Here is a 26,219-nt window from a genome sequence, read left to right on the forward strand (position 1 = left end):
TACAAAGTCACAGATGATGCCCAATGGAACTTGGCCTGAGAAAAAGCTGTAGCCTCTGTATCATGTCACTTTGTTTATACTGTATATTCAGACTCGGTCGTCCTCAGATGCACAAATGTCGCACATCAAATTAATCAGCGCAAGATAGCAATGTAGTTTAGTCGCTTGCAAATAAGATACTCATGTTTAGCGAAAACGATACCCGCCGCGGCCAAGTCTGGCTTGCCGGGAGGGGCTGTTCTTTCTGCGACTTGAGCAATAGTTTTAGAGTGGTCATCTGTATAATGGGGTATTCCATTAGGGTTGTTGGGCGCAAGGTGGCAGCGTTCCACCTAGCATCTTGCAACCACCAGCATGGAGGTATGCAGGAAAATCTGCAGTGTTGGGTTTCTGGAAGTACCTGTTTTGCGCATAACCTCACATCCCGATGATACGTTGCTGTTAATTGAGTGCTCACCTTTGGGTGTTATGAAAGCGCTAATTTCCTATTGTTACATCATGTGCTGACTTATACAAATACTTCCTTCTTATGGCTAAGCACTAAAGCCCCGAATACATGGGGCAACATTCCTCTAATGAGCGGCTACAGCTATATCGCTGAATACTATATCGTTCAGCGGTATAGCGCATACACTCTGAACGATATCGTTCAGTAACATCATTTCCCGCACTCCCTGAACATGCAGTTCAACTTGAATGACCCTTGTGTGCACGCATTGTTCAAGCATACACACTGGACGATATGAACGATAGATCTTTCGAAAAAGATTGTTCTCGTTCACAACGTCCAGTGTTATCGCCACTTGTGTACGGGGATTAAGTGTGTTTGCTGGCCCAACAGCAAATGCTGTTGGAATTCAGAGTGTTCCAGTATGTGATGCATGTTTAAATTTCAAGCCTGTAACATGGAAATCAATAAAGAAAAAAAGATTTATTAAAGTCTAATAAAAGTTTTACGATTGAAGCAAACCCTAGTGCTCATCTTAGTTTGTAACCTTTGAAAATGGCTTGTTAAATCAGAACCAGTGAGTATTTGTCTTCTATTTAATTTATAAAATTATCATTTCTCTTTCATCCATCTCGGGGACGCTGCGCACTTACTGTTAGAGTGTGTGGGAAGGGAGTTTGGCACAGAACCTATAGAAACTAAGCCCTCCCCCTTCTAACTCCTCCCATTCCGAGTCTGTCACAGAATCACCTCACTTTTCTCTAGCATCCGTAAGGGATATTGGGGAAACTTAGTACGATGGGGTATAGACGGGGTCCAAAGGAGCCGGTGCACTTTAAATTTCTTCCCTGGGTGTGCTGGCTCTTCCCTTCTATGCCCCCTCCCACAGTCAGTTTAGAAAAAAAGTGCCCTCAGGAGAGGATGCACATCTCTGCAGCTCCAGAGCGTTTTCTTCAATTTCTTTTAAACTTTTATTATTTTCGGTATGCTGTTTGGGCAACTGCCCCGTGAAAGATAAGGAAGGGGGGGGGGGGGGGGGCGGTCACCGGCCTTGCGATGTGTCAGAGCCGCTTCCCCGCTGCAGGACCACCGTCCTGAGAGGTTGTTTGTACAGCAGGGCACTGCGCCGTAGCTGTCGCAATCACAGCACGCCGCACACCCCTAACAATAGCCTGAAGGTGACGACAGTGGTGAGTACAAACCAGGGGCCCCACTAGGGGGGTCCCCCGGTTCAAAGTGCGGCTGACGCGCAGGGGAGGCATACGGGACCCTACTGGGGGAGACCAGCTATAGCCCCCTGTGTACACTGGCTAGCAGTGGCTTAAACTAGCACTTATGTGATATTTTGAAGCTAATTGGGAGACATTGCCAGCATAAAGAACACTAGCTCCAGTGCAATTTTGGGTTGGGGGGGAAGGGAACCTACCTTAGAGCGGGACCACAGGTATTTTGTCGCCTTCTCCTGCTTACAGCAGCAGCAGGTACACACAGCTCCTCCTGACACTAAGAAAACGCTGGTGCAGGGTGTAGCAAAGGGAGAGAGCCGCTATTGTACACAATCTGTGTCCTATAAAGGACAGTAATAGGTGTTTCACTGTGCTATAACAGCTTACATCCTCACTGGGGCTGTGTAGCTGGGGTGTGCTGGTCCTCTCTCTCTATCTCCCTCTCGCATACAGTAAGGGGCAGGCTTGCTAGTCATTACTTGTCTGTGTCTGTGATTGTGCTTTACTGTGAACATGGGTAAACACAAACTATGCAGTGTATTCCACACCAGATTCTCTCCCTGATCATCTGATTCTGTTTGATGTGAACAATGCAGCCAATCTTCACAACTCAGAGAGGGGGCTGGGGGAATGGGTCAAAAGCCTTCCTGGCTAGGGGCCCTTAAAAATATGATGTCTGATATGTCATCACAACTCACTGCCAATGTTCAAAAAACTCAGCTACTACAACAGGCTGTTGCAGACTTAGCTGCCAGGGGAGATGTTACACAGCCAACCTGCTCTATTCTCTGACTCAGATGAAGATGTACAGGAGGACTTGGATCCCGTTAGTGGGGATTCCACTTCTGCTCAGGGTATTGAACCCCTCATTCTGGCTATGGGATCCGGACTGAAAGTCGACAGTAACTAGGTCGACAATGTCTAGGTCGACCACTATTGGTCGACAGTAACTAGGTCGACAGGGTGTCTAGGTCGACAGGGTCTTTAGGTCGACATGTTCTAGGTCGACAGGTCAAAAGGTCGACATGAATTTTTCACAATTTTTTTCTTTTTTTGAACCTTTTCATACTTAACGATCCACGTGGACTACGATTGGAACGGTAATCTGTGCCGAGCGAAGCGGTAGCGGAGCGAAGGCACCATGCCCGAAGCATGGCGAGCGAAGCGGTGCACTAATTGGGGTTCCCGGTCACTCTACGAAGAAAACTACACCAAAATAACATTAAAAACTCATGTCGACCTTTTGACCTGTCGACCTAGAACATGTCGACCTAAAGACCCTGTCGACCTAGACACCCTGTCGACCTAGTTACTGTCGACCAATAGTGGTCGACCTAGACATTGTCGACCTAGGTACTGTCGACTTTTAATACCACACCCCTGGCTATACGGGATGTGTTAAAGCTCCCTCTAGAGCACAGGTTCTCAAACTCGGTCCTCAGGACCCCACACGGTGCATGTTTTGCAGGTCTCCTCACAGAATCACAAGTGAAATAATTAGCTCCACATGTGGACCTTTAAAAATGTGTCAGTGAGTAATTAATACACCTGTGCACCTACTGGGTTACCTGCAAAACATGCACTGCGTGGGGTCCTGAGGACCGAGTTTGAGAACCTCTGCTCTAGAGGACGCTGCGTCAAAGCAGTCTGTTTTCTTTACACAGAACAAACCTAATGTCACTTTCCCTGATGCTACAGAGTTAGATTACTTTTTCAGACAGGCCTGGAAAAATCCAGACAAAAAATACCAAGGGTGAGAATCAAATGACAGATCACACCCAATTTCCTTTCTAAAATGATCTCCGTTATCGCGCATATTGCGCCCATAGTAATCAGGTTTACTGTGTAAAGGGTTGGGTGCCTCGCTACTCCAAGGGTAGCAAGCTGAAATAATGATACAACGTCCCTGAGGGCAGAAACAGAACGAGTGTGGAAATGGGTGAAAAGAATTGAATCATGCCCCAAGTGTCCAAAAAGTTTTTGCCCACTTCCAATTTGCTCCTGAAGGTAGGAAATTCTGGGAAGAACCCCTGGGGGATGACGTACTGTATCAGTCTCTCGACTGTCAAAAAAGGCAGTGCTGCCTGCCCTGGGATCCTTTGCCATAAAGGACCCTGGGAACAGAAAAATAGAGACAACACTAAAGTCTGTCTAAACAGCAGCAGGTGTATCACAAAGGCCGGTCATAGTGAGTTGCTGGATGACCCATGCCATTCACACATGGGCTTCTCAAATTCAGGAGGCCTTCTCCGGGGATATGCCTCTGGTCACTACGGTGACTCTCCTGTAGCACATTCAATACACTGCACATGCTAGGACCTCTGCCATGGCAGTGTTGGCGCGCAGGGTCTTGTGGTTTTGTCAATGGATAGCGGATGCAGAGTCCAAGCGCAGTGTGGAATCTCCCCTTTTTCTGGGGAATGGCTCTTTGGGGTTGAGTTGGATACGTGGATTTCTAAAGTTACTGCGAGGGAATCCACGTTTCTCCCCTCTGGGGCCTCACCAGCTAGGCGTTCCTACCCAGGGCCGTCTGTTCAGACCTTTCGGTCTAACACACTTTGATCTAGGGCCAGAGGTGCCTCCAGTGCGGCTAGAGGCACTAGAGGTAAGACAAGAAGACCTGCAAACACCGGTTCTCAGGAACAGAACACCAGTTCTGCTTCCACTAAGTCCTCATCATGACTGTGCCCACCCATCCCGAGGGAATCTCGAGGTGGGAGCTCAACTGCATCACTTCAGCCGCATCTTGGAAAGCTCCTGCCAGGATACCTGGGTAAGGGACCTCATTTCTCAGTGCTACAAGCTGGAGTTCGATGGTGCTCCTCTCTAACGATTTTTCAAATCAAGCTTACCAGCTTTGAGGGATACGCAAGTTACGTTGCAGCAGGCCATCCAAAGGTTGGTCCAGTCCCACGTCATTGTTCCAGTACCAATACAACAACGGGAAAAGGATTATTACTCCAGCCTGTTTGTGGTACTGAAGCCGGACGGTTCGGTAAGGCCCATTTTGAATCTAAAGTCCTTGAACCCTTATCTCAGTGTTTTCAAGTTCAAGATGGAATCCTTAAGAGCAGTGATTGCGAGCCTTGGAAAAACAGGAATTAATGGTTTCCCTGGATATCAAGGACACCTACCTTCATATTCCAATTTGGCCACCTCATCAAGCTTATCTGAGGTTTGCCCTACTGGACGATCACTACTAGTTCCTGGCACTACCCTTCGGCCTATCCACAGCTCCGAGGCTAATCACAAAGGTAATGACGGAGATGATGTTCTAGCTCCGGGTCCAGGGGGTCAATGTTGTCCCTTACCTGGACGATCTCCTGATAAAAGCAAGATCCAGGGAGCTTTTATTGCTCCATATCAACCGCACTATCCAACTTATGTCACACCATGGGTGGATTCTCAATTTACAGAAGTCCCACCTGGAGCCAAATCAGCGGCTCCTGTTCCTGGGGATGTTACTGGATACTGTAGCCCAGAAGGTGTTCCTCCCGGAGGACCAGGGCCGTCTTTTCGTATGGGCTCAATGGGCTCTTGTTCAAGGGCCCCAGGAGTATAAGGGTCCTAGGCTGATAGCTGAGGGTCCCCTCTTTCCAGGGGTACCAGATTTTTGCAAATCGCCCATAGGGAACCAGAGATATCTGACTTCAAAGCAGTGGTCCCCATCCAAGCCTGTTAATTGCTCCTCCCAGCCAGATATCTCAGGCTCTGTATAGAGTTTTTGTGTGGGTACATTTCAAAAGCTGGGACTCTCCACTTTTGGTAGACACTGGCAGCTTTTCTCTACTATGCCCAGAACCAGAGATATCGGCCTTCAAGCAGCTGGTCCCTGCTCAAGCTCCACACGCCTAATATGCAGTTTTATATATTTGTTGGTGGATTGCTCTGGCTCCTGAATTCTGATCCCCAAGTCCCCAGTACCTCCTGACAGGTGAGACACGCTAATTTTTTTTATCCCATTCAAAGCTAAGAAATCTTTTTCCAGGAACTTGAGATATCTGCAGTCATGCAAGCTGCTCTCTCAACAGAAAATGATGAATATTAAGCCCACTCCACTATCAACCCCTCCGTTACATATTAAACACCCCATACCACCCTGGAAGTCATGTACCGGGGCTCCTTCATTCAGCCCAATGCCCCTTTCTACAGTTTAGTGTTCTCCCTCCCACCCCATCTGTGCAGTAAAGGAGTAATTAGCAGAAATTGCTGCTCCAGGTCCTATATGCTAGGCGGAAGATAGTACACCCCCAACCGCCAGCGGTACATCAAAGCTGCCGCTGATAGCACCCCCTTCCCTGGAGGATGTGTAGGGGCCCCAGTGCATTGCTGTGCCCAGGGGCCCACATTGCTGTTAAGACGGCTCTGCGGAGGACAAGGCGAGAACACTTCAGGAGATGGTCCGTATGGTGCTCCGACCTGCTCGAGTATCTATCCATCTTTGCATAAGATTGTTGAGGAAGATGGTTGCCTCATACGAGGCGATCCAATATGGGAGGTTCCATGCCAGAAGATTTCAATTGGATCTCCTGAGCAAGTGGTACGGATCACATCTACAGATGCATCGGATGATACTGCTGTCACCTCAGGCCAGGATTTCCCTCCTGTTGTGGCTGCAGTCCTCCAATCTCCTGGATAGCCAGAGTTTCGGGATTCAGGATTGGATCCTCCTCACGACAGGGGGCTCAGTACCAGGGCAGGTGGTCAGCCCACGAAGCCCTCCTTCCGATCAACATTTTGGAACTTTGGGCGATCTACAATGCTCTGCTTCAGGCCTCTCCTCCACTCAAGGATCACGCGATCCAAGTACAGTCGGACAACGCCACTGCAGTGGCATACATCAGTCGGCAAGGAGGGACAAAAAGCAGAGCCTGCATGCGAGATGTGTCAAAGATACTCCTCTGGACGGAAAGAAATGCAAGAGCAATGTCCGCAATCTTCATTCCAGGAATGGACAACTGGGAAGCGGACTTCCTGAGTCATCACAATCTCCACCCGGGGCAGTGGAGGCTACACCATCAGGTGTTTCAGCAGATCATCGACCGGTGGGGCTGCCCACAAATAGACATGATGGCTTCTTGACTCAACAAGTAGCTTTACTGGTATTGCTGACGTCGCCTTGGCCTTACCGGCTGGTCTACCTGTTTCTTCAGTTGCTCCCAAAGGTGCTCAAGCGAATCAGAAATCAAAGAGGTCAGGTAATTCTGATTGCCCCGAATTGGCCTCAGAGAGCATGGTACACGGATCTTCTGGACATGTCCGTCGAAGATCCTTGGCCTCTAACACTAAGAAGAGATCTTCTTCAACAAGGACCGTCCGTCTACCCGGACTTACGGTGACTTTGTCTGACGGCATGGAGGTTGAGCGGAACATCCTAGCTCACAAGGGCTTTTCCAGAAGAGTCATTGCTACCATGGTTCAGGCTAGGAAACCTGTGACATCAAAACACTATCATCATATCTGGAAGAGAGATGTCTCCAGGTGCAAGGAACGTTCGTATCCGCCTGCGGAGTTCCGCTTGGGACGTTTCCTCCGTTTCCTGCAATCTGGTGTAGATAAGGGCTTACGCCTGGGTTGCATTAAGGTACAGATTTCGTCCCTCTCCATTTTATTCCAGAAGAAATTGGCAATATTGGCAGAAGTTCAGACCTTCTTGCAAGGAGTACTTCACGTTTTGTGCCACCTATAAAAGGGTTGTCCTACTTCTAAGCAGTCCATTGCTCGTTGGCTTATACTTACTATCCAACAGGCCTATGTGTCGGCAGCCTTACCTGTTCTTAAGTCTCTGAAGGCCCACTCTACAAGATCGGTGGGCTCTTCCTGGGCAGCTGCCCGTGGAGTCTCAGCCTTGCAACTATGTTGAGCTACTACCTGCTCGGGGAAGAATACTTTTGTAAAATTTTACTAGTTTGCTACCCTGGACAAAGAGATTACTCAGTTTGGGCAGGTGGTGCTGCAGCAGTCTCTGCACATTCTCGCCCAGTCTGTAAGCTTTGGGACGTCCCCATCATACTAAGTTTACCAAATATCCCTTATGGCATAATACAAAAAATACGATTTGAATTACCTACCGGTAAATCCTTTTCTTGTAGTCCATAAGGGATATTGGGCGCCCGCTTCAGTGCGTTGACTTTTCTGCAGGTTCTCTTATATTGTTACCTGTCCAGCTGTTTGTTGTTAACAGCCGTTGCTTGTTTTTTTATGTTCGTGGTGTGCTGTTGTGTAAATCTCACCACTTGTTAAGTTCCTTCTCTCAAGTATGTCCTTTCTCCTTCGGGCACTGTTTTACCTATAACTTCCTGTGGGAGGGGGCATAGAGGGGAGGAGCTAGCACACCCAATGAAGAAATTTAAAGTGCACCGGCTCCTTTGGACCCCGTCTATACCCCATCGTACTAAGTCTCCCCAATATCCCTTATGGACTACGAGAAAAGGATTTACCAGTAGGTAATTAAAATCCTATTTTTAGTTTTATGCCTAAGGAGTACAGGCACAGGTTTGTTTGTCTGTAGATTTTAGTTAGGTTTTGTTTGTTTAATTAAAATAGTTTTACATACTTAGTCCCTGTGTACAGGTGACGAGTATAGCAGGAGTGGTGTTAGCTAGTTAAGAATTTCTCCCAACCTACATGGCCTCTGCTGAGAAGCCACCATAATAAGGTCACTGGGGCTTACTTATTCCGGTCAGAGATCCGAGAGGAGGCATTTCTCGGGTAGGACAACCACAACCTGCCTGGGCAGTCTTGGGCTATTGCTTCCATTGTTATGTGTGATGCTGTGTTTCTCTCTTGCTCCCCCACATCCCCCTGAGTTTTGTTTCCACTGCGGTGCGTGTAATAGCGCTGGGTTATATGGGGACTGTTTGACTGGTGCTTGGGTCCTTTACGGCCATAGATCACTGGCTAGCAAGGGTAGTCTCTGGAATGCAATCTGATGATCCATTAGAGGCTATTCAATTAGCAGAACAGATTTCTGAAGCACTTATGTAGGAGAAGCCTTGTTGGACTCTGCCTCACTACAGTCACGTGTTTCTGCCTTAGCCGTAACGGCAAGACCATCTCTATAGCTTCGGGTTTGGAACGCGCACTCTGATTCCAAACAGACTTTCTCTGACGTCCTAGTGAATGCTGGGGACTCCGTAAGGACCATGGAGAATAGTGGCTCCGCAGGAGACTGGGCACATCTAAGAAAGATTTAGTGCTACCTGGTGTGCACTGGCTCCTCCCACTATGACCCTCCTCCAGACCTCAGTTAGAATCCTGTGCCCGGTTCGAGCTGGATGCACACTAGGGGCTCTCCTGAGCTCCTAGAAAGAAAGTATATTTTAGGTTTTTTATTTTACAGTAAGACTTGCTGGCAACAGGCTCACTGCAACGAGGGACTAAGGGGAGAAGAAGCGAACCTACCTAACTGGTGGTAGTTTGGGCTTCTTAGGCTACTGGACACCATTAGCTCCAGAGGGATCGACCGCATGGAACCGGCCATTGATGTTCGGTCCCGGAGCCGCGCCGCCGGCCCCCTTACAGAGCCAGAAGCAAGAAGAGTCCGGAAAATCAGAGGCTGAAGACATCAGTCTTCTCCAAGGTAGCGCACAGCACTGCAGCTGTGCGCCATTGCTACACATACACACTTAACACTTCGGTCACTGAGGGTGCAGGGCGCTAGGGGGGGGCGCCCTGAGCAGCAATAAATACACCTTGGCTGGCAAATATATCACAATATATAGCCCCAGAGGCTATATATGTGATAATTACCCCTGCCAGAATACAACAAACAGCGGGAGAAAAGTCAGCCGAAAAAGGGGCGGAGCTATCTCCCTCAGCACACTGGCACCATTTCTCCCTCACAGCTCCGCTGGAAGGAAGCTCCCTGGCTCTCCCCTGCAGTCTACACTACAGAAAGGGTAAAAAAGAGAGGGGGGGGCGGCACTAAATTTAGGCGCAATATACATATATAGCAGCTATAAGGGGATATAATTTAGTTAATCCCTGTATTATATAGCGCTCTGGTGTGTGCTGGCATACTCTCACTCTGTCTCCCCAAAGGGCTTTGTGGGGTCCTGTCTTCTATCAGAGCATTCCCTGTGTGTGTGTGCGGTGTGTCGGTACGGCTGTGTCGACATGTTTGATGAGGAGGCTGATGTGGAGGAGGAGCAGGTGCCTATAAATGTGTTGTCACCCCCTGCGGGGCAGACACCTGAGTGGATGGACTTGTGGAAGGAATTACGCGAAAGAGTCGACTCCTTACATAAAAAATTTGCCGACATGCCAAATGCGGGACAGCCGGCTTCTCAGCTCGTGCCTGCCCAGGCGTCTCAAAGGCCATCAGGGGCTCTAAAGCGCCCGCTACCTCAGATGGCAGACACGGATGTTGACACGGATACTGATACCAGTGTCGACGACGATGACGCAAATGTAATGTCCACTAGGGCCACTCGTTATATGATTGAGGCAATGAAAAATGTTTTACACATTTCTGATGTAACCCCAGGTACCACAAAAAAGGGTATTATGTTTGGGGAGAAAAAACTACCAGTAGTCTTTCCCCCTTCTGAAGAATTAAATGAAGTGTGTGAGGTAGCGTGGGCTTCCCCCGATAGAAAATTGTTGATTTCAAAAAAATTACTAATGGCGTACCCTTTCCCGCCAGAGGATAGGTCACGTTGGGAAACACCACCTAGGGTGGATAAAGCGCTTACACGTCTATCAAAAAAGGTGGCACTACCGTCTCCGGATACGGCCGCCCTAAAGGAACCTGCTGATAGAAAGCAGGAGGCTCTCCTGAAGGCTATATATATACACACTGGTGTTATACTGAGACCAGCTATTGCTTCAGCCTGGATGTGCAGTGCTGCAGCTGCGTGGTCAGAATCCCTGTCAGAAAACATTGACACCCTAGACAGGGACACTATATTGCTTAACATAGAGCATATTAAAGACGCGGTCTTTTACATAAGAGATGCACAGAGGGATATTTGCCGGCTGGCATCTAAAATCAGTGCACTGTCCATTTCTGCCAGGAGAGGGTTATGGACCCGGCAGTGGACATGGGATGCAGATTCTAAAAGGCACATGGAAGTTTTGCCTTACAAGGGTGAGGAGTTGTTCGGGGATGGTCTTTCGGACCTGGTGTCCACAGCAACAGCTGGGAAGTCAGCTTTTTTACCACATGTCCCCTCACAACCAAAGAAAGCACCGTATTATCAGGTGCAGTCCTTTCGTCCCCAAAAGAGCAGGTGAGGTAGAGGCGCGTCCTTTCTGCCCAGAGGCAGAGGTAGAGGGAAAAAGCTGCAGCATTACGCCATTTCCCAGGACCAAAAGTCCTCTGGCAAGTCCGCCGCATGACGCTGGGGCTCAACAGGCGGGGCCAGGTACGGTGGGGGCCCGTCTCAAAAACTTCAGAAATCAGTGGGCTCGCTCACAAGTAGATCCCTGGATCCTTCAAGTGGTATCTCAGGGGTACAAGCTGGAATTCGAGACATTACCCCCCCGCCATTTTCTCAAATCTGCCTTACCAACGACTCCCTCAGACAGGGAGGCTGTGTTAGAGGCAATTCACAAGCTGTATTCCCAGCAGGTGATAGTCAAAGTGCCCCTACTTCAACAAGGACGGGGTTACTATTCCACAATGTTTGTGGTACCGAAACCGGACGGTTCGGTGAGACCCATTTTAAATTTAAAATCCTTGAACACATGTATAAAAAATTCAGGTTCAAGATGGAATCGCTCAGGGCGGTTATTGCAAGCCTGGAAGAGGGGGATTATATGGTATCTCTGGACATCAAGGATGCTAACCTGCATGTCCCCATTTACCATCCTCACCAGGAGTACCTCAGATTTGTGGTACAGGATTGTCATTACCAATTCCAGACGTTGCCGTTCGGCCTGTCCACGGCACCGAGGGTATTTACCAAGGTAATGGCCGAAATGATGATACTCCTGGTCCGGATCGCATCTTCAAATGCATCGGCTGATAACCCTGTCTCCAAGGACCAGGGTGTCTCTCTTGTGGTGGCTGCAGAGTGCTCATCTCGTGGAGGGCCGCAGATTCGGCATACAGGACTGGGTCCTGGTGACCACGGATGCCAGCCTTCGAGGCTGGGGGACAGTCACGCTGGGAAGAAACTTCCAAGGACTTTGGACAAGTCAGGTGACTTCCCTACACATAAATGTTCTGGAACTAAGGGCCATTTACAATGCCCTGAGTCAGGCAAAAGCCCTGCTTCAAAACCAACCGGTTCTGATCCAGTCAGACAACATCACGGCTGTCGCCCATGTAAACCGACAGGGCGGCATAAGAAGCAGGGCGGCGATGGCAGAAGCCACAAGGATTCTCCGATGGGCGGAAAATCCTGTGTTAGCACTGTCAGCAGTGTTCATTCCGGGAGTGGACAACTGGGAAGCGGACTTCCTCAGCAGACACGACCTCCACCCGGGAGAGTGGGGACTTCATCCAGAAGTCTTCCAACAGATAGTAAACCATTGGGAAAAGCCACAGGTGGACATGATGGCGTCCCGCCTAAACAAAAAACTAGAAAAATATTGCGCCAGGTCAAGGGACCCTCAGGCGATAGCTGTGGACGCTCTAGTGACACCGTGGGTGTACCGGTCGGTTTATGTGTTCCCTCCTCTTCCTCTCATACCCAAGGTACTGAGGATAATAAGGAAAAGAGGAGTAAGAACTATACTCATTGTTCCGGATTGGCCAAGAAGGTCTTGGTACCCGGAACTTCAAGAGTTAATCTCAGAGGACCCATGGCCTCTGCCACTCAGACAGGACCTGCTGCTGCAGGGGCCCTGTCTGTTTCAAGACTTACCGCGGCTGCGTTTGACGGCATGGCGGTTGAACACCGGATCCTAAAGGAAAAGGGTATTCCGGAGGAAGTCATTCCTACGCTCATTAAGGCTAGGAAAGAGGTAACCGCTAAGCATTATCACCGCATATGGCGTAAATATGTTGCGTGGTGTGAGGCCAAGAAGGCCCCAACAGAGGAATTTCACCTTGGTCGATTTCTGCACTTCCTGCAGTCAGGGGTAACTATGGGCCTAAAACTGGCTTCCATTAAGGTCCAGATTTTGGCTTTGTCTATTTTCTTCCAAAAAGAACTTGCTTCACTGCCTGAAGTTTAGACATTTGTTAAGGGAGTGCTGCATATTCAGCCTCCTTTTGTGCCTCCAGTGGCACCATGGGACCTCAACGTGGTGTTGGGTTTCCTGAAGTCGCATTGGTTTGAGCCACTAAAAACCGTGGATTTAAAATATCTCACGTGGAAAGTGGCCATGCTTCTGGCCTTGGCTTCGGCTAGGCGTGTGTCAGAATTGGCGGCTTTATCATATAAAAGCCCCCATTTAATTTTCCCTATGGATAGGGCAGAATTGAGGACTCGTCCCCAGTTTCTTCCCAAGGTGGTATCAGCTTTTCACTTGAACCAACCTATCGTGGTGCCTGCGGCTACTAGGGACTTGGAGGATTCCAAGTTGCTGGACGTGGTCAGGGCCTTGAAAATTTATGTTTCCAGGACGGCTGGAGTCAGAAAAACTGACTCGCTGTTTATCCTGTATGCACCCAACAAGCTGGGAGCTCCTGCTTCAAAGCAGACTATTGCTCGCTGGATTTCTAGCACAATTCAGCTTGCGCATTCTGCGGCTGGGTTGCCGCAGCCTAAATCGGTGAAAGCCCATTCCACAAGGAAGGTGGGCTCTTCTTGGGCGGCTGCCCGAGGGGTCTCGGCTTTACAACTTTGCCGAGCTGCTACTTGGTCAGGGGCAAACACATTTGCAAAATTCTACAAATTTGATACCCTGGCTGAGGAGGACCTTGAGTTCTCTCATTCGGTGCTGCAGAGTCATCCGCACTCTCCCGCCCGTTTGGGAGCTTTGGTATAATCCCCATGGTCCTTACGGAGTCCCCAGCATCCACTAGGACGTCAGAGAAAATAAGATTTTACTCACCGGTAAATCTATTTCTCGTAGTCCGTAGTGGATGCTGGGCGCCCGTCCCAAGTGCGGACTGTCTGCATTACTTGTATATAGTTATTGTTAACTAAAAGGGTTATTGTTGAGCCATCTGTTGAGAGGCTCTGTTATGTTCATACTGTTAACTGGGTATAATATCACGAGTTATACGGTGTGATTGGTGTGGCTGGTATGAGTCTTACCCGGGATTCAAAATCCTTCCCTATTGTGTCAGCTCTTCCGGGCACAGTATCCTAGCTGAGGTCTGGAGGAGGGTCATAGTGGGAGGAGCCAGTGCACACCAGGTAGTCCTAAATCTTTCTTAGATGTGCCCAGTCTCCTGCGGAGCCGCTATTCCCCATGGTCCTTACGGAGTCCCCAGCATCCACTACGGACTACGAGAAATAGATTTACCGGTGAGTAAAATCTTATTTTAACAGCTGTTCCATTTGAAGGGGAGTTTCTCTTTGGCTCATAACTTACAAAAATAATTTTCAATATCACCGGGGCCAAGAGCCCTTTTCTTCCTGTCGCTCCTCAGAAACCTAAACCAGCTAGGTTTTGGTCCTTTCATACTCAGGGCAGGGCAGGTTTCCAGTCCTTTTGAGCCTTTTTAAGATTTTCACGCAGAGGTGTGTTCCAAGGTAGAGGAACCCAGGCAACTCGTCGACCAGCTGTCAAACCTGACGACAAACCTACTGCATGACGGTTCGGGGCCTCCGGAGCGATCATTGGTGGTGGGGGCTTGGTTAATTCAGTTCAAGGAGGTTTGGCTCCTGTCGAAATCAGATCGTTGGGTGACAGGGGTCGTCCCCCGAGGATATATTTTGGACCTCGAGGAGCCGGTCCCACACCGATTTTTCGTAACACCTCTCCCATGCGATCCTTCCAGACGTCAAGGACTCATTCATGCAACTGCAAGGCTTTTACACAACGGAGTAATTCTTCCGATTTCCAACCAACCACAAGGTCTGGGCTTTTACTATAGTCTTTTCCCTGTAAGCAAACCGCACAGTTCGTTTCGGCCAATTTTAAAACTAAAGTGTCTAAATCCTAATCTCGCAATTCAGAAATTCAAAATAGAATCCATTCGTTCAGTCATCGGCTCCATGGAACCGGAGGAATATTTGGCGTCCATAGACATAAAGGACGCCTACCTGCACATGACCATTTGGAAGGGTCACCAACATCTTCTAAGATTTGCAATTGGCCATTGGCATTTTCAGTTTCAAGCTTTCCCGTTCGGTCTCTCCACAGCCCTTCTGGAGTTTACAAAGATCATGGCTCACATGGTTGCAGTACTGAGGTGTCACGAAGTCAACATCACTCCGTATTTGGACGACCAATTGCTGAAGGCTCCATCACAGACACTTCTTCACCAACACTTGCAACTCACAATAGATACCCTGCAATCATTTGGGTGGATAGTGAAAATCGTCTCTGACTTCCTCTCAAAGGATGGTGTTCCTAGGCCTCCTGTTCAACACCAGGAGCCAGAAAGTTTTTCTGCCTCAGGACAAAGTTCAGGATATACAATCCATGATCCAGTCTTTACTACAATTACCGTTGGTCGCAGTTCTCCAGTGTATGCAGGTATTGGACAAGATGGTAGCAACATTCGAGGCAGTACCATACGCCAAATTCCATGCTCAACCTCTTCAAGCTCAAATTCTCTACTGTTGGACTCGAACAGGCCCACATCTGGACTCTCACAGCCCCACTTGTCGGTTCAGACACGTCAGTCTCTCCTTTGGTGGCTTCACAGTCACAATTTGACCAAGGGGACACAGTTCACTATTTGGACCTGGATGATGGTTACCACAGACGCCAGCCTCACAGGTTGGGGGGTGGTGTTTCAATCTCAACACTTCCAGGGTCTCTGGCCAAACCAGGAAACAAAGCTACAGATCAACATTCTGGAATTGAGAGCAATCCATTATGCCCTGCTTCAGATACAATCCTCCGTCCGAGGTCATCCATAGAAACATAGAATTTGACGGCAGATAAGAACCACTTGGCCCATCTAGTCTGCCCCTTTTTTTATCCTTTAGGCAATCTGAACCCTTTTTGAACCTTAATTCTGGTAACATCCGGTACGCATTCAATCGGACAATGCCACGGCGGTGGCTTACATCAACATCACGTCTGAGGAAGCCGCCGAGTACCCGGAAACGGAGAGGCGGAGAAACGCGTCACGTGATCGGGCATAGCAGTCTGGGAGTACGAGTGCTCGTATGCCGCTGCGATAGAGCTGGGACCAGCAGATATACGGACACCACAGAGGAGAAAGGGAGAAAGCAGGTCGAGCACTCTCTGGTGGAAAAATCCCCTGGGTCCAAATTGTCCCTAAGAAAACAACAATCTCCACTCAGCAAGACACCCCCGGTAAGAGAGATACGGGAGGGAGGAGAACTTTCTAACACTCGGCAAGGAGTGAACAGTGCTAAGACAAAGCTATAAGGAATAATAGTCCCCGTTATGAAAAGCCCCCGTTAATTGCTACTACGGGTGGTAGGAGGACATTTAATATTGTTCTTAAAGAACACCTGCACTCTCTGGACCCAGTAATTAAGGGACTGCCATTTGGCTATTTAAATATAACCGGAGTGGATGACTAACCACATAAGTGAATAAGACTGCATGCCCGTGATTTTTGAGCAATACTAACTGATTAACAATTGATTTGCAATTTTAACGATCCATTTGTGATTACTGTGTTAAAGTTTTATGAATTGATATTTTATGTCAGTATATGGCCATATATATATGTTGTTTGTGGAATTAAAGTGATTTGTTTAATTGATTTATGACTGGACAGCGCTTCCTATTGAAACTTTGGTTTTAATATTTTAGTTTGCTTGCTACAAAGGGTGTTTGCAATAACCCTGATTAGGAAGCTGCAGCCCAGTCTCAGGTGTAGATTTGCCAGTGGTTTAAAGGAGCAGGCGCCAAGTATATATTTTTGGCTTACATCAACAGGCAAGGAGGGACTCGAAGCTGGAGAGCCATGGGTGGAACGTTGCGGAACTGCCATCTCCGCAGTTCACATTCTGAGAGTGGAGAACTGGGAAGCAGACTACTTAAACCGTCACACGGTTCATCCAGGGGAGTGGGAGCTTGATCAGGAAGTCTTTCTTTCTCTGGTGTCTTGGTGGGAAACCCCCGACATAGACCTCATGGCATCTCATCTAAACAAAAAGCTTCCTCATTACGGGTCACAAGCTCAGGATCCTCAGGCAGTGCTGATCGATGCCTTAACGGCTCCAAGGCAGTTTCATCTGGCCTATGTGTTTCCACTGTTTCCTCTGATTCCACGTCTGCTTCAGCGCATCCGTTGAGAAGGACTACCAGTCATTCTCGTAGCTCCAGATTGGCCTTTTCACCAATGTTACACCTTTCTACGCAGCATGGTAACCAGGGAACCTTTCCGTCTACCTCTTTGACCACACCTTCTTCTTCAAGGGCCTTGTCGCCACTACAATTTACCTCGTCTGGCTTTGATGGCATGGTTCTTGAATCCAACATTCTAAGAGCTAAGGGTTTATCTCGGCCAGTGGTGAGAACTATTCTCCAAGGGTGTGGCATATTTACATTGTTTGGTGTGAAAAATGCGGGTTGTCGCCGTGTCTCTTTCTTTTAATTCGACTGTTGTCTTTTCATCTGGATGGTCTGACGAAAGGACTTCGTCTTTCCTCACTTAAAGGACAGGTTTCCGCTGTGTCAGTACTTTTTCAGAAGAGATTGGCTCTCATTCCGGAAGTCCAGACGTTTCTTCAGGGGATACTAAGGATTCAGCCTCTGTTTGTTTGTTCCCTCGGTCCCTCCTTGGGATTTAAATTTAGTTCTAAATTTCTTCAGAAATCTCTGTTTGAACTGCTGAATTCTGTAGAGTTGCGGTTCCTTACTCTTAAGATGTTTTTTTCTTTTGACCATTGCTTCGGCCAGATGTGTTTCAGAGTTGGCGACCTGTTCCTGTAGGCCACCTTTGTTGGTTTTTCATGATGATCGAGTGGTCTTGCGTACGAAGCCTTCCTTCTTGCCGAAGGTTGTATCTACTTTCCACTTGAATCAGGACATTGTGCTTCCAGCGTTTGTTTCAAATTCATCCAGAGACATTTTTAGGGTCTTACGCATTTATTTGTCCTGTACGGAATCTATTCGCCATACAGATATGTTGTTGATTCTTATTGATGCACACGAATGGGGTTGGCCGGCTTCTAAAAACATGGTGGCTTGTTGGGTGACTTCTGCTATTCGGCAGGCCTATGTATCCTCTATGGTTCCTGTTCCTGACCCCCTGAGGGATCATTCGACTAGGGCCGTTGGGGCCTCCTGGACTGTTCGTGGAGGGTGTGTCTGTTGAGCAGCTGTGTAGAATGGCGACCTGGTCGTCCGTGCATACCTTCATGAAGTTCCACTTTTGTCTTCCAGTGGAAAAGGTCCTGATGATCCAGAGTCTGGTCAAACCATCAAGTGGGTCAATCCTTCGAGGCATTCGGTTGCTGGTGAAGATGGTTGCGGCCTACGAGGCCATTCATTTGGCAGGTTTTTGGCCAGGGTGTTCTGAGGGGACCTGTTGGACAGGTGGTCCAGTTTCCATCTACACATACCCCGGAGGGTAATCCTGTTTTCCAACAAAGAGGGTCAAGTTAGGACTCTTGTCACCACATAAACGGTTTAGAGTTAAGGGACGTTTACAATGGTTTTTCTACAAACGAAAAACGGAGCAACAATGGCAGAAGCCAAAAGGATTTTCCGCTGGGCGGAACAAAACATACAAGCACTCTGTCAGCGAGGTTCGTTCCAAGAGTGGACAGCTGGGAAGCTGACTTCCTCAGCAGACATGTTCTCCATCTAGGAGAGAGAAGTCTTCGTCAAGAGGTCTTCACGGAAGTGACAAGTCTTTGGGGAATTCCTCAAATAGACATGATGGCGTCTCGTCTCAACAAGAAACTCAGTGATCTTATTCCTGGTCGAGGGACCATCAAGCAATAGCAGTGGACGCACTAGTGACACCGTGGGTGTTTCAGTCGGTGTATGTATTCCCTCTGCTTCTACTATTTCCGAAAATGCTAAAGATCATAAGAAGAACGGAGGTTCAGGCGTTCCTCATTGTTCTGGTCTGGCCAAGAAGGGCTTGGTATCCAGATTTTCAGGACTCACTCATAGGAGATCCCTGGCCCCTTCCTCTACGAGAGGCTCTGTTACAGCAGGGGCCTGTGCGTGTATCAAGTCTTACAGCGGCTACGGTTTGGCGGTTGGACGCCGGATACTAACGTGAAAGGATATTCCCAGTGAAGTCATTCCCACACTTTTTCAGGCTAGGAAAGGAGTAACGGCGGAACATTACCACCGTATTTGGAGAAAATATGTGTCTTGGTGTGAATCCAAGAAAGCTTCTACAGAAGAATTTCAGCTAGGAAGGTTTCTCCATTTTCGGTAAGCAGGTGTGGATGCGGGCCGAACGTTAGGCTCAATTAAAGTTCAATTTCGGCTTTATCAGTTTTCTTTCAAAAAGAATGGACCTCCCTTCTAGAAGTTCAACTTTCGTGAAAGGCGTGCTGCACATCCAACCTCCATTTGTGCTCCCAGTGGCACCATGGGATCTTAATGTGGTGTGGCAGTCCCTTCAATCACATTGAGTTGGACCTTTGCGGAAGATAGATCTGAAAATTTTCACTTGGAAAGTTGTCATACTATTGGCCTTAGCAGCTGCAAGTATGGTGGCCAATCCCGGGATATGGATCGGCAGGGTCCCAGGATTTAGGCCCAAAAATGGCTGGGATTGGAAGCTCCAATCCCGGGGATTGAGGGATCAGCGTTGAGCGTCCACAGGACGCTCAGACGCTGCCCGGCTTCCTGCTTCCGGGTCCCCAGCGCAGCGTGAGAGGTCACGCTGTGCTGTTAGCTGCTGCTGGGAGACGACAGCAGCGTTCACAGGATGTGCCCCTCCCGCCCGCCCCCGGTATATGGTGAGTTATATGTGCGGGGCTGGGTGGGGCGAGGGGGCGGCCACCTAGGTAAAAGCCAATACCGGGAATTCCGGGATTGGCCATTTTTCAATCCCGTTACCCGGAATTGAAAAAATGGCCCGGGATTGGCTTCCCTAGCTGCAAGGCGGGTGTCTGAGTTGTCGGCCTGGTCTAACAAGAGCCGTATTTAATCTTCCATGATGATAGAGCAAGGTGGAGGACTCGTCAACAGTTTCTATCAAAGGTGGTTTCATCTTTTCACATAAATTAACCTATTGGGGTGCCAGTGGTTACTGACACCTTCGCTGAGTAAAAATCTCTCAATGAAGTTAGGACCTTGAAGATTTATGTCGCCAGGACGGCTCGTCTGAGGAAAACAGACGCTCTGTTTGTCCTGGATGCTCCTAACAAGATTGGGACTCCTGCTTCCAAGCAGTTTATTGCACGCTGGATCTGTAGTACGGCTGGATTGCTGTTACCGAAATCAGTGAAGGCCCACTCTACCAGACAGGTGGGCTCATTCTGGACGGCTGCCCGGGGGGTCTCGGCATTACAACTCTGCCGAGCAGATACTTGGTCGGGTTCAAACACTTTTGCGAAATTTTACAAGTTTGTTACCCTGGCTGATGAGGACCTCGTGTTTGGTCAATCAGTGCTGTAGAGTCATCTGCACTCTCCCGCCCGTTTTGGAGCTTTGGTATAAACCCCATGGTCCTTATGGAATCCCCAGCATCCTCTAGGACGTATGAGAAAATAAGATTTTAATACCTACTGGTAAATCCTTTTCTCTTAGTCCGTAGAGGATGCTGGGCGCCCGTCCCAGTGCGTATTGTATCTGCAGTTATGGATTAGGGTTACACACAGGTTGTGTTATGGTGTTTTATCAGCATATTGCTGAAAATTCTTCATGCTGTTGGCTGGGTTCTATTGAATGCCACGTTCTGCGGCATGTTTGAGGTGTGAGCTGGTAAGATGCTCACCGTGATTTAACAATAAATTATTTCCTCGAAATGTCCGTCTCCCTGGGCACAGTTCCTTAAACTGGAGTCTGGGGGAGGGGCATAGAGGGAGGAGCCAGGGCACACCCTTTGAAAGTCTTAAAGTGCCCATGTCTTCTGCGGATCCCGTCTATACCCCATGGTCCTTATGGAATCCCCAGCATCCCCTATGGACTACGAGAAAAGGATTTACCGGTAGGTATTAAAATCCTTTTTTTTTTTTTTCTTACCTATTATTTTAGAATTTTTTTACGTTTTTGTACATTTCTTACTTAGCATTTACAGCAATTTGGGGGTCTGTTCATGAAGCAGTGTGGAGAAATGAGCCAGCGGAGAAGTTGCCTATGGCAACCAATTAGTGTTGAGGTAACGTTTATGAAGTGCATTCTATAAAATTATACGTAGCAGCTGATTGGTTGCCATGGGCAACTTCTCCACTGGCTCGCTTCTCCACACTGCTTCATGAATAGACCCCTTGGAGAGAAAGCCTAAAGGTAGAGACCAGTCAATAAAATAATTCAATTAACACTTTCAGCGGCATGCAGTCTCATGGAGATTCTGTGTAAAGGTAGGTCGGTGTTCCCCAAGGTAATAGGACCCCCTACTTATAAAGTCTCTTCAATTCTGCTTGCAGGCTGACGCTGCCGGGGAGGATTGTAGAAGATGGAAGACAGAAAGCCACATATAACGCTGATGATGGTAAGTAATTTCACATTAGCGCACAAAAAAGTCTGCGTTGCTGAGCTGAAATGATCAGTGATATTCTTTACGTATTGACGTCTGTTTAGCGTGTTATCTGTCTCAGGGCCGGTTCTAGACCTTGTGGCGCCCAGGGCAAAAGTTTCCTGTGTCCCCCCTAAGGTAAAACAGTGTTGGTGCGTGCCCAAAAATAGGGGCGTGGCTTCTTCATAGGGAAGGGGTGTGGCCACAGTTATCTCCTTGTACTTGTGCCCCCCAGTAATTGTGCCCCCAATAGCTGTGAGCCCAGTAGCTGTGCCCCCTGTAGATTTGCTCCAAGTAGCTGTGCCCCTTGTAGCTGTGCCCCCAGTTGATTTGCCCCCTGTAGCTGTGCCAGTGCCCCCAGTAGTTGAGACCCTCGCAGCTGTGTCCCTTGTAGTTGTGCCAGTGTCCTCAGTAGTTGAGACCCTCGCAGCTGTGTCCCTTGTAGTTGTGCCAGTGCCCCCAGTAGTTGTGCCCCAGTAACGCCACACACACACACACAAAAAACCCCCACACACAATACTTACTGCTCCTGCTGCGCTGCCCTCCGTCTCCGGCCGCCGGCTCCTCTCTGCTGTGGGAGAGACGTCTCTCCTTTAGTAGCGCCGCACAGACACTAGGGGTCAATTAAGACCTCTAGTATTTGTCACTGGAGCCGGCTGCAGCGGGCGCCCACGGCAGCTGGGGAGAGAGGGGGTTTTGCGGGGGGGGTCCCCGGGATCAGGAGTAGCGGCTCTTGCCACGGCGGCGCCCGGGCAAAAAGCCTGCTTGCCCGTGGCAAGAGCCGTTACTGATCTGTCCCATAGTTGCAAAGAAAGATTATTTGCAGTGTGGAATCACTGTACCTTCTATCACTGGCTAGGCGCAGGAGGCAGAGCTTGACGTACTCTGCTGTCTTCTGGATAGCAACTGAAATTCTGCGGACAGATTGGTGAATACAGTGGTATTGCTAGTGACATCAGGGAATAGAATCCGTTCCATGTAACCCGGGTGGTGATTCCCTCTTTTCCTAGGGGTAGAGAAAAGGCTTGGTTTGGTCTGCTAGTTCTGGCATATTGCTGAGAATACTATGGCAGGGCAGGAGGTTCAAGCTTTCATCGCTGTAGGTATATCCTTTATGCGACAGGCAGGCCTGGCAGATGCCATATGCAATTCATTCAACTGCTACATGTATTTATGTATCTGGAACTATGGTGGCGGTCTCTACAGACTATTGCAGGCATCTGCAGGGGAGGTGGGCTGCTAAATAGCAGGAATTGTCCTACCACCTTTATTATCACAGTGACAATTTGGGATAACATAAAGACTGTACCATACCTGCTTTCATCTTGTACATGAAAGAGACAAGGGGTATATTTACTAAAGGTTGATTTTAAGTGGTTTTCATCGATTTCAGATCGATTGAAATCGATCTCAAGCGATGTTGGCCTTTTAAATGTTAGTAAATGGGGTCAATTTACTAAGGTGGGAGATTTTTAGAACTGGTGATGTTGCTCATAGCAACTAATCAGATTGTATCTATTATCTTCTAGAAGCAAGACAAATGTTAAGTAGAATCTGATTGGTTGCCATGGGCAACATCACCAGTTCTAAAAAACTCCCACCTTAGTAAATTTACCCCAATGTGTGTTTTAGCCCTGGAAGCCCAGCATCGATTTTAATCGTTCTGAAATCAATGAAAATCAACCTTTTTTATACCCCTAATAGTTTAGTTACATGTTCATACTTATGATATCTCTGTAAAGTTGCTATATTTTGTATGGAATTCACATAACGTTATATTGTTCTTTTGTCAGGTATTTTCACTGTCCGTGTGCCTAAAGAGACCCCAGGACAGCATTTTGAGGGCCTGAACCTCTTGACGTCCCTTTTAGCACCTAAAGGAGCTAGAACCACTAAACGTCTTATTGAAGAGATAGGTGAGAAAGGTGTAATATTTCCTCTATTTAGCATTACCGCTCTTTTATCCTCTGAGATTATTGTGGGAGATATTGTCCTCATCACAGTGGAATTGCATTCAGGTTTATACATAGACTAGTGATGTGGACCTGGCATACGCTTGGTAACCCCAGCCCCTGTCTCCGTTGTGGCAGTGGGAACCGTTGGGGTGGTAGGGTCTGCGGCGTGGACTTCCACTGTGTGTGTCGGAGATGAGACAGATCATCCAGGATTATTGTACAGATAGTAATAACCCTCTTTGAGAACTTGCAACATTTATTACCACTCTGATAAAACAAAGTCTTTTTTTTCCCCTCTTTAATAATAGCAGACTTAACCCTTACACTGCAAGAAGTGTGAGCGTTTTAGGAATGTTAACTTCTAGTGATAAATAAAAACAGTTTTTCTTTATTATGAGCCTGTTTGTAAGATTTAATACATTGTATAGGTCTGTTGGGTTATTCCTTAATGAATTCACTGCAACTCATGTCCAACAACTTAAGGGGCTCATACATCAGCAGTCAATTAGGACAGTGTGACGTTTTGCAAATTATTGTGTCAATAAATCTGCAATGTATGGGGTTCACAAATCGATTGGGATTGTTAAATCAGGGTTTTCAACATGTTTACATGTATTGTCCCTTGGTTGTCAGAGTTTCCCTGCTGTAGGTTGTCGGGTTCATACTTGTGTTGTACATTAGCGCTGCAACGGAGTATGACCAGGTAGCAGTTATTATAGTAAAAGCTTCCTATAGCACTTACTGGCCCACTTCACAGGATGAAGCAGTAAACAGAAGCGAGAGACGGGATCAAACCAAGATTTTAAAAAAAGCCTCACAAGGCCATTCGAGAGCATATAAAGCAACTGTTTTTCATATATTACCGTTATATATAAAAAGCTGTGCATTATTAGGATGAATAATACACCTGAAATAACGTGATTGTTAATACAGTGTATTATTACTATTGTCAAGTATACCCCTTTTTCACCTTCTCCAAGTAAGCATGCAATGTTTTGCGTAACAGGCTTGCCCAGCAGAAATGCTCTATGTAGCTTGATGAATTTATAGAGGCGGGGCTAGTGATGTCTCAGCAGCTCAGGTGACTGCAATCACAGCTTTTGTGACATGTAGCACATAACAGCTGTGGCGGCATTTGGATTAACACTGTAAAACAAGTTGAAATTACACTTTTGTGGCTCAGAGGTACTTTTAAGATGGGTTTCAATGTGTTACCATTTTTTTTATTTCCTTGTCTTGAAGTCCACTTGAATATCTCTTGAATAGGTTGCCATATAAAATGTTCGTTAATAACTCCTATTTAGCAGTACGTAATACAAAGGGGTATATTCAATTGGTGTCGAAAACTGCCGTCTGTCGAAAAGACGTCAGTTTTCGACTTTTTAAGGTCGAAACGTGATTCGACCCATTCAATGCTATTCGACAAGTAGAGGAATTCGACTTGTCGAAAAGCATGTGGATTGGCGGAATAGCTGCCGATCCACGGGCTTGTGTCGAAAAGGTTTTGGCCCCCTTTTCGACCATCTCAGTCCGACATAAAAAGATGTCGGACTGAGATGTGGGACCCGAGAAGAGGAGAGGGGGGGAGCCGCAGGAAGATGGGGGACAGCCGCGGGCATACAGGGGAGATCAGCGCTACAGTAGCGCTGCAGCAGGATGTCACACAGCCGCGCCGCTCACGGCAGCTTCCACCCGGCTCCAGCAAGTGAGGTCACGCTTGCTGGAGCCGGGTGGACACTTCCGTGAGATCGGGCGGCTGTGTGACATCCTCCTGCAGCGCTACTGTAGCGCTAATCTCCCCTGTATGCCTGCCGGCTGTCCCCGCGGCTCCCCCCCCCCCCCCTCCCTCCCCCCCTCTCTTCCTCTGCGTCCCTCATCTCAATTTGACTTGAAAAAGTCGAATTGAGATGAGATTGAATAGGGGTTGTCGGATCCATTCCGACAAATACATGTCGGAATGGATCCGACTTTAATTGAATATACTCAGCATTATTTTTCATTGATTTTTTTTTGTAATATAGTCAAATTCAAAAATGAAATAGTTAACTTACTGTAAATGCTTTTTATTTCCATTGCTTTATAACGCACAGAGAAGGTGTTATCTTGTATTGCTCTTATCAGTGCATAATTATGCGCAGTTGCAGTGGGGGAAGCTCTCCCCTGCGGCATGCTATTAACACTCGCGCCAGCACCTTAGTAGCTGTATCATTTACTCAGTTTGTAATTGTCTTGCCTGTCCTGCTTTGAATATACTGCAGCATGCTGTGATCCCAGCACTCCCCTCATCTCCGTCTGCATTTCTTTATATACAGCAAACATGCAGGGACCGTCCTGTTCGCTGTAAACATCCGATTCACAGGCAACAGGAGTTTTTTCTGCACATTAATCCTTGTAAATGCTTTGTTATGCCTGGGTTTTAGAAGAGATGGACGAGCAAGTGATTGATAAGCAGGGTGAAGGACCTGCGTGTTTGCCAAATTGGCGGAGAAGAAAGCAGTGCTGTTAAAATGACGGATTGTGTTGCATGGTGCCTTATAGGATGACGTCCGTGCAGCAGGCAGGCAAACCAAGCACAGGTTTCCTTTCCTTTGTCATAGCCTGACAGCGGTGCACTGTGACAGAGATAAAGGTTGCGGGGGTGAGTCAGACCCGATCGCTGCTGTGCGTCTTCTCACAGCAGGCGATCAGTAGGTAACTGCGTATTTACCGCAATGCGCACGTGCGTCGGACAGCAGCAATGGGCATCGCCGGTCAGTGACTGGATGGTGCGAATAATTTGATCGCACAGCGTTCGCAAAGGTGATTGACAGGAGGAGGCTGTTTGTGGGTGGTAACTGACCGTTTACTGGGAGTGTCCGGAAAAATGCAGGCGTGCCCAAGTGTTTTCAGGGAGGTGTCTGACGTCAGCTACGGCCCCGATCAGCTTGTTCTCATCACACTGTAGG

At 48.0% G+C, this 26,219-nt stretch overlaps 1 protein-coding gene across 2 annotated transcripts in view; it reads left to right on the top strand.

Annotated features, from left to right (window-relative positions):
* SHQ1 (SHQ1, H/ACA ribonucleoprotein assembly factor) overlaps positions 1-26,219 on the top strand; it is a 216,751-nt gene that overhangs the window by 6,436 nt on the left and 184,096 nt on the right. For both annotated transcript variants that reach the window (XM_063941032.1, XM_063941031.1), the window contains exons 3-4: positions 21,231-21,295; positions 23,113-23,235. In XM_063941032.1, the coding sequence (XP_063797102.1) occupies positions 21,231-21,295; positions 23,113-23,235 (188 nt within the window). The remainder of the gene's footprint in view (positions 1-21,230; positions 21,296-23,112; positions 23,236-26,219) is intronic.

The sequence above is a fragment of the Pseudophryne corroboree genome, chromosome 9 (assembly GCF_028390025.1).
Source record: "Pseudophryne corroboree isolate aPseCor3 chromosome 9, aPseCor3.hap2, whole genome shotgun sequence".
Classification (NCBI taxonomy): Eukaryota; Metazoa; Chordata; class Amphibia; order Anura; family Myobatrachidae; genus Pseudophryne; species Pseudophryne corroboree.